This window comes from Bufo gargarizans, chromosome 5 (assembly GCF_014858855.1).
Source record: "Bufo gargarizans isolate SCDJY-AF-19 chromosome 5, ASM1485885v1, whole genome shotgun sequence".
Classification (NCBI taxonomy): domain Eukaryota; kingdom Metazoa; phylum Chordata; class Amphibia; order Anura; family Bufonidae; genus Bufo; species Bufo gargarizans.
The window spans coordinates 2,199,846-2,213,221 of NC_058084.1; the positions used below are offsets into that span (position 1 = coordinate 2,199,846).

General features: G+C 48.5%; 1 protein-coding gene across 1 annotated transcript in view; it reads right to left on the minus strand.

Annotated features, from left to right (window-relative positions):
• LOC122938884 (zinc finger protein 260-like) overlaps nucleotides 1–13,376 on the minus strand; it is a 69,282-nt gene that overhangs the window by 32,972 nt on the left and 22,934 nt on the right. Inside the window, exon 6 of the mRNA XM_044294740.1 lies at nucleotides 1,953–2,010. Within this exon, the coding sequence (XP_044150675.1) occupies nucleotides 1,953–2,010 (58 nt within the window). The remainder of the gene's footprint in view (nucleotides 1–1,952; nucleotides 2,011–13,376) is intronic.

Below are 13,376 nucleotides of genomic sequence, written 5' to 3' on the forward strand. Positions count from 1 at the left end.
GGAGAGGTGAGAACTGATTATTTATGACCATTAGAACACCCTGCTGATCACTGTAAATTGTATAAGGACAGAGAAGAACACAGGAGAGGTGAGGACTGATTATTATCAATAGAACACCCTGCTGATCACTGTAAATTGTATAAGGACAAAGAAGAACACAGTAGAGGTGAAAACTGATTAACTATTATCAATATAACACTCTGCTTATCACAATTTATAGTATAAGGACAGGAGAGAACACAGGAGAGGTGAGAACTGATTATCTATCATCACTAGAACATCCTGCTTATCACAATTTATAGTATAAGGACAGGGAAGAACACAGTAGAGGTGAGAACTGATTATCTATCATCACTAGAACATCCTGCTTATCACAATGTATAGTATAAGGACAGAGAAGAACACAGTAGAGGTGAGAACTGATTATCTATTACGATCACTAGAACATCCTGCTTATCACAATGTATAGTATAAGGACAGGAGAGAACACAGGAGAGGTGAGAACTGATTATCTATCATCACTAGAACATCCTGCTTATCACAATGTATAGTATAAGGACAGGATAGAACACAGGAGAGGTGAGAACTGATTATCTATTACTAGAACACCCTGCTTATCACTGTGTATAGTATAAGGATAGGAGAGGTGAGAACTGATTATCTATTACTAGAACACCCTGCTTATCACTGTGTATAGTATAAGGACAGGAGAGAACACAGGAGAGGTGAGAACTGATTATCTCTCATGACTAGAGCAACCTGCTTATTGATGTTCATGATAAATAGGGGCCATTTTTTAAATAACATAAAATATATTTATGATAAACATTTCTAAACTCTTCTAGAAAAATTAATAACTTAAAGAGGACCTTTCATGTTTTTTTTTAGTTTAGATAAATACCTTTCTTTGCGGGGTACCCCCGCTGAAGCTGCCACCCTGCCTGTTTTTTTTAAAAATATTGCTCCGTATAGGGAGGAGGAGATACCAGGGTTTCTCAATGGGCGTTTCCTTATCCCTGGCTGTGCCGCGATCCAATCACAGCGGAGAGCGTCACAGCCGGGGAGAAGGAGACGCCAGGGTTTTTCAATGGGCATCTCCTCCTCCTTGTACCGATACTCAGTATTAACATACTGAGCAGGAAAATAACAAGGGAGCACAGAGGAACGTAGGGGTGATATTTGAAAAAAACTGGCAGGGTGGCAGCATCAGCGAGGGGTACCCCACAAGGAAAGGTATTTAAACTTATATAAAAATATATAAAAACACATGAAAGTTCCTCTTTAAGATCTACCTTACTGGATTCAGGAAACAATCAGCAGGTATGTATGCCATACACATCTCCATTAGAGCAGGAAGAACAGCTTAGGGTACTTTCACACTAGCGTTATTCTTGCACCTCTTTCCACGCCCTTCTACACTTGATTGACAGGGCCAGGCCAGCAATGTCCCGTTCTGTATTCGGTGCAGTGAGGGAAGGAAGTTTGCCGACAGCCAGCTTCGTCAGTGCGCCAGCGCTGAATACGTCACAGTGTGGAAGCCGGCTGCTGACGAACGTCCTTACCACACTGCGCCTGCACCGAATACTTAACGGGACGGCACGAGATTTACCCGGCCAGGTTAATACCCATTTTTCTGATGACAGAAACCCTTTAATGCTGGATCCGGTACCAAATGTTCTGAAAATTGCTGTATCGCCGTATCCGGTTTTCCGGTCTGCGCATGCGCCGGGCTTTTGATCTTTAAAAAAAATTTAATACCAGATCAGTTATTCTATATGATATAGGATGAGAAGGATCCGGTATTTCACTAGACCCGTCTAACTGATCCGGGGGAAAAAAGCTTTCCGTTTGTACACGGAACTGCCTGCTGGAATCAAAACCGCTAGTGTGAAAGTACCCTAAAAAACAATCTAATAGCAGAATACAACACCGGATTTAGGAGAGGCTCTTACCATTTGCTGACACGATTTTGGGTTTTCCGAGTCTACTCATCGTTCCACCGGACTTTGTCTACAAGGATCACACATTAAGGACATGAGAACACAGAAAAGGGAGCCATAGTCCATCCAATATCCAGAGACAGAAGAATCTACCCATCAATCTAAGTATTTTACACATTGACATGATGTATAGTCCAAATAGCGAGGCACCGCGTTAGCCAGAGAAATCTATGTGACGTAACCAAAGACAAGTCTCTGCGCTGATGAAGGAGCCTCTGAAAGCTGCAGATTACAAATGAATGATGTGAGAAAAGGCACAAGACTGAAAAGATGTTCCAGACATTTCTACATGAGGTGAAGCATCAAGATAAGAAAGCAAACTGTGCTTATTGTTACAGAAGGACCGAGGGCAGCATTACACCAGGCGGGCAGATCATACTGTGCAGTCACCATCTGCTGCCGGCCAATAATGATTCTGCCCGGAGACAACCAATGGCATTAGTGATCACTGCTCCCATACTGCGGAGGAGATCGCTGCCTGTAAATGTGTCTCCTCCACTGACGAGCAGGAGATTGTCAGGAAGGAATGCTTCTGTATGGGGACGAGCGATGGCATTAGTGATCACTGATCCCTATACTGTGGAGGAGATCGCTGCCTGTAAATGTGTCTCCTCCACTGACGAGCAGGAGATTGTCAGGAAGGAACGCTTCTGTATGGGGACGAGCGATGGTATTAGTGATCACTGCTCCCATACTGCGGAGGAGATCGCTGCATGTAAATGTGTCTCCTCCACTGACGAGCAGGAGATTGTCAGGAAGGAACGCTTCTGTATGGGGACGAGTGATGGCATTACTGATCACTGATCCCCATACTGTGGAGGAGATCGCTGCATGTAAATGTGTCTCCTCCACTGACGAGCAGGAGATTGTCAGGAAGGAACGCTTCTGTATGGGGACGAGCGATGGCATTAGTGATCACTGCTCCCATACTGCGGAGGAGATCGCTGCCTGTAAATGTGTCTCCTCCACTGACGAGCAGGAGATTGTCAGGAAGGAACGCTTCTGTATGGGGACGAGTGATGGCATTACTGATCACTGATCCCCATACTGTGGAGGAGATCGCTGCATGTAAATGTGTCTCCTCCACTGACGAGCAGGAGATTGTCAGGAAGGAACGCTTCTGTATGGGGACGAGCGATGGCATTAGTGATCACTGCTCCCTGTACTGCGGAGGAGATCGCTGCCTGCAAATGTGTCTCCTCCACTGACGAGCAGGAGATTGTCAGGAAGGAACGCTTCTGTATGGGGACGAGCGATGGCATTAGTGATCACTGCTCCCATACTGTGGAGGAGATCGCTGCCTGCAAATGTGTCTCCTCCACTGACGAGCAGGAGATTGTCAGGAAGGAACGCTTCTGTATGGGGACGAGCGATGGCATTAGTGATCACTGCTCCCATACTGTGGAGGAGATCGCTGCCTGCAAATGTGTCTCCTCCACTGACGAGCAGGCGATTGTCAGGAAGGAACGTTTCTGTATGGGGACGAGCGATGGCATTAGTGATCACTGCTCCCATACTGCGGAGGAGATCGCTGCATGTAACTGTGTCTCCTCCACTGACGAGCAGGAGATCTTCAGGAAGGAACGCTTCTGTATGGGGACGAGCGATGGCATTAGTGATCACTGCTCCCATACTGTGGAGGAGATCGCTGCCTGCAAATGTGTCTCCTCCACTGACGAGCAGGAGATTGTCAGGAAGGAACGCTTCTGTATGGGGACGAGCGATGGCATTAGTGATCACTGCTCCCATACTGTGGAGGAGATCGCTGCCTGTAAATGTGTCTCCTCCACTGACGAGCAGGAGATTGTCAGGAAGGAACGCTTCTGTATGGGGACGAGCGATGGTATTAGTGATCACTGCTCCCATACTGCGGAGGAGATCGCTGCCTGTAAATGTGTCTCCTCCACCGACGAGCAGGAGATTGTCAGGAAGGAACGTTTCTGTATGGGGACGAGCGATGGTATTAGTGATCACTGCTCCCATACTGCGGAGGAGATCGCTGCCTGTAAATGTGTCTCCTCCACCGACGAGCAGGAGATTGTCAGGAAGGAACGCTTCTGTATGGGGACGAGCGATGGTATTAGTGATCACTGCTCCCATACTGCGGAGGAGATCGCTGCCTGCAAATGTGTCTCCTCCACTGACGAGCAGGAGATTGTCAGGAAGGAACGCTTCTGTATGGGGACGAGCGATGGTATTAGTGATCACTGCTCCCATACTGCGGAGGAGATCGCTGCCTGTAAATGTGTCTCCTCCACCGACGAGCAGGAGATTGTCAGGAAGGAACGCTTCTGTATGGGGACGAGCGATGGTATTAGTGATCACTGCTCCCATACTGTGGAGGAGATCGCTGCCTGCAAATGTGTCTCCTCCACTGACAAGCAGGAGATTGTCAGGAAGGAACGCTTCTGTATGGGGACGAGCGATGGTATTAGTGATCACTGCTCCCATACTGCGGAGGAGATCGCTGCCTGTAAATGTGTCTCCTCCACCGACGAGCAGGAGATTGTCAGGAAGGAACGTTTCTGTATGGGGACGAGCGATGGCATTAGTGATCACTGCTCCCCATACTGTGGAGGAGATCGCTGCCTGCAAATGTGTCTCCTCCACCGACGAGCAGATGATTGTCAGGAAGGAACGTTGTGATCTGAGGCCCGGGGAGGGGTTGGGCTGATCTGAGGTTGGGAGGTCTGATGGGGGTGTGATCTAAGGCTGGGGAGGGTCTGATCTGAGGCTGATGGAGGTGGGGGGCAGATCTGAGGTTGGGAGGTCTGATGGGGTGTGCTCTAAGGCTGGGAAGGGTCTGATCTGAGGCCCGGGGCGGGGTTGGGCTGATCTGAGGTTGGGAGGTCTGATGGGGGGTGTGATCTAAGGCTGGGGAGGGTCTGATCTGAGGCTGATGGAGGTGAGGGCAGATCTGAGGTTGGGAGGTCTGATGGAGGTGTGATCTAAGGCTGGGGAGAGTCTGATCTAAGGCTGATGGAGGTGGGGGGCAGATCTGAGGTTAAGAGGTCTGATGGGGGTGTGATCTAAGGCTGGGGAGAGTCTGATCTAAGGCTGATGGAGGTGGGGGGCAGATCTGAGGTTGGGAGGTCTGATGGAGGTGTGATCTAAGGCTGGGAAGGGTCTGATCTGAGGCCCGGGGCGGGGTTGGGCTGATCTGAGGTTGGGAGGTCTGATGGGGGTGTGATCTAAGGCTGGGGAGGGTCTGATCTAAGGCTGATGGAGGTGGGGGGCAGATCTGAGGTTAAGAGGTCTGATGGGGGTGTGATCTAAGGCTGGGGAGAGTCTGATCTAAGGCTGATGGAGGTGGGGGGCAGATCTGAGGTTAAGAGGTCTGATGGGGGTGTGATCTAAGGCTGGGGAGGGTCTGATCTGAGGCTGATGGAGGTGGGGTGCAGATCTGAGGTTGGGAGGTCTGATGGAGGTGTGATCTAAGGCTGTGGAGGGTCTGATCTGAGGTTGGGAGGTCTGATGGGGGTGTGATCTAAGGCTGGGGAGGGTCTGATCTGAGGTTGGGAGGTCTGATGGGGGTGTGATCTAAGGCTGGGGAGGGTCTGATCTGAGGCTGATGGAGGTGGGGGGCAGATCTGAGGTTGGGAGGTCTGAAGGGGTGTGATCTAAGGCTGGGGAGGGTCTGATCTGAGGCTGATGGAGGTGGGGGGGCAGATCTGAGGTTGGGAAGTCTGATGGGGGTGTGATCTAAGGCTGTGGAGGGTCTGATCTGAGGCCCGGGACGCGGTTGGGCTGATCTGAGGTTGGGAGGTCTGATGGGGGTGTGATCTAAGGCTGGGGAGGGTCTGATCTGAGGCTGATGGAGGTGGGGGCAGATCTGAGGTTGGGAGGTCTGATGGGGGTGTGATCTAAGGCTGGGGAGGGTCTGATCTGAGGCTGATGGAGGTGGGGGCAGATCTGAGGTTGGGAGGTCTGATGGGGGTATGATCTAAGGAGGGTCTGATCTGAGGCTGATGGAGATGGGGGCAGATCTGAGGTTGGGAGGTCTGATGGGGGTATGATCTAAGGAGGGTCTGATCTGAGGCTGATGGAGGTGGGGGCAGATCTGAGGTTGGGAGGTCTGATGGAGGTGTGATCTAAGGCTGGGGAGGGTCTGATGAGGGTCTGATCTGAGGCTGATGGAGGTGGGGGGCAGATCTGAGGTTGGGAGGTCTGATCTAAGGCTGGGGAGGGTCTGATCTGAGGCTGATGGAGGTGGGGGCAGATCTGAGGTTGGGAGGTCTGATGGGGTATGATCTAAGGAGGGTCTGATCTGAGGCTGATGGAGATGGGGGGAGATCTGAGGTTGGGAGGTCTGATGGAGGTGTGATCTAAGGCTGGGGAGGGTCTGATGAAGGTCTGATCTGAGGCTGATGGAGATGGGGGGGAGATCTGAGGTTGGGAGGTCTGATGGAGGTGTGATCTAAGGCTGGGGAGGGTCTGATGAGGGTCTGATCTGAGGCTGATGGAGATGGGGGGCAGATCTGAGGTTGGGAAGTCTGATGGGGGTGTGATCTAAGGTTGGGGAGGGTCTGATGAAGGTCTGATCTGAGGCTGATGGAGATGGGGGGCAGATCTGAGGCTGAGAAAGGGTTAGGGTTGTGAAGGAAGAGGCAGGGAGAGTGAAAGCTGGTCGAACCCCTCTCTGGACTAGGGTTGTCACAATACCAAAATTTGGATTCGATTTCGATACCATAAAAAAGTATTGCAGTACTCGATACCACGCGAAAAAAATAAAAACACCCAAAAAGCCGCGTGCATTCCTCATTTTATATAAAGTCCAGCTCAAAATCCGATCCTATTTTTTTGGGGGGGGAGACAAGGTGACAAAAAAATGATGAGTCGCGCATGTTACGGTGTTCAATGCATAGGAGCTATTCTTTTATATTTACTTTTTTTAGACTTTTTGCATGTGGCGATATGTAATATGTTTATTTATTTCTTGTTTATCTATTTTATATGAGAAATTGGGAAAGGGGGTGATTTATACTTAATATTGTGGTGTTTTTTGTTTTTACTTTTTTATTTAATAAATTATCGTCAGCCCCTTGGGGTCTTTCCAGCCCTTGTCCTATTCCCCCTGATAGATCTCGGACCTCACACTCTCCCTGCTGCCCTGGGCTTTGTGCACACAGCAGCAGGGAGCGGACCATGGACGGCTTCAGTAGCGTCCTGGCTGAAATGGTAACCGATCGGAGCCCCGCGATTACACTGCCACCGAGGGGGAGGGGACCTTGTGGCCACTGTCACCAATGATTTAATACTGGGGGGCGTCACTGCGCCACCAATGAAGATAACCAACGTTTAACACAGGAGGCGGGTGCGGCGGCAGAATCACATGGCCGGCACCCGGCCTCTATGACAGGGAGCTGGGATCAGAGGCAGTTAACCCTTCAGGTGCTGCACCCGCCTCCTGTATTTAAATTAATGGGCGCGTTATCTTCATTGGTGGTGCAGTGGCCACAGCCCCTCCCCCTCATTGGTGGCCATAGCCCCTCCCCTCCTCCCTGCAGTAGCGCAGCCTAGTATTGGTAAAAGGCAAATCCCGGTATCGAATCCATATCGGTACAAAAGTATCGATTGGGTATCGATAATTCAATACCCGGTGCAACCCTAATCTGGGATGAGCGTGGCTGCCATTAATGCCAAATAAAGAACTAAATATATAACATTCTCAACTAGACGGCTATGTGTGGCCAAAACGGCGCCTGTACTAGATGCAATATGCTCAGCAGGACCAACCTTACAACTAATGAGGCATGTGCTCAGCAGAACCAACCTTACAACTAATGAGGCATGTGCTCAGCAGAACCAACCTTACAACTAATGAGGCATGTGCTCAGCAGAACCAACCTTACAACTAATGAGGCATGTGCTCAGCAGGACCAACCTTACAACTAATGAGGCATGTGGTCAGCAGGACCAACCTTACAACTAATGAGGCATGTGCTCAGCAGAACCAACCTTACAACTAATGAGGCATGTGCTCAGCAGGACCAACCTTACAACTAATGAGGCATGTGCTCAGCAGGACCAACCTTACAACTAATGAGGCATGTGCTCAGCAGAACCAACCTTACAACTAATGAGGCATGTGCTCAGCAGAGCCATCATTACAACTAATGAGGCATGTGCTCAGCAGAACCAACCTTACAACTAATGAGGCATGTGCTCAGCAGGACCAACCTTACAACTAATGAGGTATGTGCTCAGCAGAACCAACCTTACAACTAATGAGGCATGTGCTCAGCAGAACCATCATTACAACTAATGAGGCATGTGCTCAGCAGAACCAACCTTACAACTAATGAGGCATGTGCTCAGCAGGACCAACCTTACAACTAATGAGGCATGTGCTCAGCAGGACCAACCTTACAATTAATGAGGCATGTGCTCAGCAGGACCAACCTTACAACTAATGAGGCATGTGCTCAGCAGAACCAACCTTACAACTAATGAGGCATGTGCTCAGCAGGACCATCATTACAACTAATGAGGCATGTGCTCAGCAGAACCAACCTTACAACTAATGAGGCATGTGCTCAGCAGGACCATCATTACAACTAATGAGGCATGTGCTCAGCAGAACCAACCTTACAACTAATGAGGTATGTGCTCAGCAGGACCAACCTTACAACTAATGAGGCATGTGCTCAGCAGAACCAACCTTACAACTAATGAGGCATGTGCTCAGCAGAACCAACCTTACAACTAATGAGGTATGTGCTCAGCAGGACCAACCTTACAACTAATGAGGCATGTGCTCAGCAGAACCAACCTTACAACTAATGAGGCATGTGCTCAGCAGAACCAACCTTACAACTAATGAGGCATGTGCTCAGCAGAACCAACCTTACAACTAATGAGGCATGTGCTCAGCAGGACCAACCTTACAACTAATGAGGCATGTGCTCAGCAGGACCAACCTTACAACTAATGAGGCATGTGCTCAGCAGGACCAACCTTACAACTAATGAGGCATGTGCTCAGCAGAACCAACCTTACAACTAATGAGGCATGTGCTCAGCAGAACCAACCTTACAACTAATGAGGCATGTGCTCAGCAGAACCAACCTTACAACTAATGAGGCATGTGCTCAGCAGAACCAACCTTACAACTAATGAGGCATGTGCTCAGCAGGACCAACCTTACAACTAATGAGGCATGTGCTCAGCAGAACCAACCTTACAACTAATGAGGCATGTGCTCAGCAGGGCCAACCTTACAACTAATGAGGCATGTGCTCAGCAGGACCAACCTTACAACTAATGAGGCATGTGCTCAGCAGAGCCATCATTACAACTAATGAGGCATGTGCTCAGCAGAACCAACCTTACAACTAATGAGGCATGTGCTCAGCAGGACCAACCTTACAACTAATGAGGCATGTGCTCAGCAGGACCAACCTTACAACTAATGAGGCATGTGCTCAGCAGAAGCAACCTTACAACTAATGAGGCATGTGCTCAGCAGAACCAACCTTACAACTAATGAGGCATGTGCTCAGCAGGACCAACCTTACAACTAATGAGGCATGTGCTCAGCAGGACCAACCTTACAACTAATGAGGCATGTGCTCAGCAGGACCAACCTTACAACTAATGAGGCATGTGCTCAGCAGAGCCATCATTACAACTAATGAGGCATGTGCTCAGCAGAACCAACCTTACAACTAATGAGGCATGTGCCCAGCAGGACCAACCTTACAACTAATGAGGCATGTGCTCAGCAGAACCAACCTTACAACTAATGAGGCATGTGCTCAGCAGAACCAACCTTACAACTAATGAGGCATGTGCTCAGCAGAACCAACCTTACAACTAATGAGGCATGTGCTCAGCAGAACCAACCTTACAACTAATGAGGCATGTGCTCAGCAGGACCAACCTTACAACTAATGAGGCATGTGCTCAGCAGAACCAACCTTACAACTAATGAGGCATGTGCTCAGCAGAACCAACCTTACAACTAATGAGGCATGTGCCCAGCAGGACCAACCTTACAACTAATGAGGCAAGTGCTCAGCAGGACCAACCTTACAACTAATGAGGCATGTGCCCAGCAGGACCAACCTTACAACTAATGAGGCATGTGCCCAGCAGGACCAACCTTACAACTAATGAGGCATGTGCTCAGCAGAACCAACCTTACAACTATGAATGATATAGAAAGGAAGGCGCTCAGACATCTGGTGTTTGATCAAAGTAGGAAAATATTAATTTATTCAGATAAAATGACCGAACTATTGAAACACTGAAAAAAATGAGAACGCGGTGTCCCCGTCTTTATCGCCATCCGTGATCTATGAGGATTCGGGCCGGGAGAACCTAATAAAGCTCAGTACTGACGGGAAGAGCTGCCGACAGAACGCACGAAAAGAGATACAAAATATGTGATTAAAAAACAAAATGTCAGAAACATGAACCAGAAAGTCCTGCTGAGAATAAACGGATTTCACAGAGGAAAAATCGGCTGCGAACATCGGGTGTTTACTGAATACAGAAGATCCCGCTGAAGGCATCCAATCTATGCTGAATACAGAAGATCCCGCTGAAGGCATCCAATCTATGCTGAATACAGAAGATCCCGCTGAAGGCATCCAATCTATGCTGAATACAGAAGATCCCGCTGAAGGCATCCAATCTATGCCGAATACAGAAGTTCCCGCTGAAGGCATCCAATCTATGCTGAATACAGAAGATCCCTCTGAAGGCATCCAATCTATGCCGAATACAGAAGATCCCGCTGAAGGCATCCAATCTATGCCGAATACAGAAGATCCCGCTGAAGGCATCCAATCTATGCTGAATACAGAAGTTCCCGCTGAAGGCATCCAATCTATGCTGAATACAGAAGATCCCGCTGAAGGCATCCAATCTATGCTGAATACAGAAGATCCCGCTGAAGGCATCCAATCTATGCTGAATACAGAAGATCCCGCTGAAGGCATCCAATCTATGCCGAATACAGAAGTTCCCGCTGAAGGCATCCAATCTATGCTGAATACAGAAGATCCCGCTGAAGGCATCCAATCTATGCCGAATACAGAAGTTCCCGCTGAAGGCATCCAATCTATGCTGAATACAGAAGATCCCGCTGAAGGCATCCAATCTATGCCGAATACAGAAGTTCCCGCTGAAGGCATCCAATCTATGCTGAATACAGAAGATCCCGCTGAAGGCATCCAATCTATGCTGAATACAGAAGATCCCGCTGAAGGCATCCAATCTATGCTGAATACAGAAGATCCCGCTGAAGGCATCCAATCTATGCTGAATACAGAAGATCCCGCTGAAGGCATCCAATCTATACTGAATACAGAAGACCCCGCTGAAGGCATCCAATCTATGCTGAATACAGAAGATCCCTCTGAAGGCATCCAATCTATGCCGAATACAGAAGATCCCGCTGAAGGCATCCAATCTATGCCGAATACAGAAGACCCCGCTGAAGGCATCCAATCTATGCTGAATACAGAAGATCCCTCTGAAGGCATCCAATCTATGCCGAATACAGAAGATCCCGCTGAAGGCATCCAATCTATGCTGAATACAGAAGTTCCCGCTGAAGGCATCCAATCTATGCTGAATACAGAAGATCCCGCTGAAGGCATCCAATCTATGCTGAATACAGAAGTTCCCGCTGAAGGCATCCAATCTATGCTGAATACAGAAGATCCCGCTGAAGGCATCCAATCTATGCTGAATACAGAAGTTCCCGCTGAAGGCATCCAATCTATGCTGAATACAGAAGATCCCGCTGAAGGCATCCAATCTATGCCGAATACAGAAGTTCCCTCTGAAGGCATCCAATCTATGCCGAATACAGAAGTTCCCTCTGAAGGCATCCAATCTATGCCGAATACAGAAGTTCCCGCTGAAGGCATCCAATCTATGCCGAATACAGAAGATCCCGCTGAAGGCATCCAATCTATGCCGAATACAGAAGATCCCTCTGAAGGCATCCAATCTATGCCGAATACAGAAGATCCCGCTGAAGGCTTCCAATCTATGCTGGATACAGAAGATCCCGCTGAAGGCATCCAATCTATGCTGAATACAGAAGATCCCGCTGAAGGCATCCAATCTATGCTGAATACAGAAGATCCCGCTGAAGGCATCCAATCTATACTGAATACAGAAGTTCCCGCTGAAGGCATCCAATCTATGCCGAATACAGAAGATCCCTCTGAAGGCATCCAATCTATGCTGAATACAGAAGTTCCCGCTGAAGGCATCCAATCTATGCTGAATACAGAAGACCCCGCTGAAGGCATCCAATCTATGCTGAATACAGAAGATCCCGCTGAAGGCATCCAATCTATGCTGAATACAGAAGTTCCCGCTGAAGGCATCCAATCTATACTGAATACAGAAGATCCCGCTGAAGGCATCCAATCTATGCTGAATACAGAAGATCCCGCTGAAGGCATCCAATCTATGCCGAATACAGAAGATCCCGCTGAAGGCATCCAATCTATGCCGAATACAGAAGTTCCCTCTGAAGGCATCCAATCTATGCTGAATACAGAAGTTCCCTCTGAAGGCATCCAATCTATGCCGAATACAGAAGTTCCCTCTGAAGGCATCCAATCTATGCTGAATACAGAAGATCCCGCTGAAGGCATCCAATCTATGCCGAATACAGAAGATCCCGCTGAAGGCTTCCAATCTATGCTGAATACAGAAGTTCCCTCTGAAGGCATCCAATCTATGCTGAATACAGAAGGTGCCGCTGAAGGCATCCAATCTATGCCGAATACAGAAGATCCCGCTGAAGGCATCCAATCTATGCTGAATACAGAAGTTCCCTCTGAAGGCATCCAATCTATGCCGAATACAGAAGATCCCGCTGAAGGCATCCAATCTATGCTGAATACAGAAGATCCCGCTGAAGGCATCCAATCTATGCTGAATACAGAAGTTCCCTCTGAAGGCATCCAATCTATGCTGAATACAGAAGTTCCCTCTGAAGACATCCAATCTATACTGAATACAGAAGATCCCGCTGAAGGCATCCAATCTATGCTGAATATATCAGGTTCCCGCTGAAGGCATCCAATCTATGCCGAATACAGAAGATCCCGCTGAAGGCATCCAATCTATGCTGAATACAGAAGATCCCGCTGAAGACATCCAATCTATGCTGAATACAGAAGATCCCGCTGAAGGCATCCAATCTATGCTGAATATATCAGGTTCCCGCTGAAGGCTTCCAATCTATGCCGAATACAGAAGATCCCGCTGAAGGCATCCAATCTATGCCGAATACAGAAGTTCCCGCTGAAGGCATCCAATCTATGCTGAATACAGAAGTTCCCGCTGAAGGCATCCAATCTATGCTGAATACAGAAGGTCCCGCTGAAGGCATCCAATCTATGC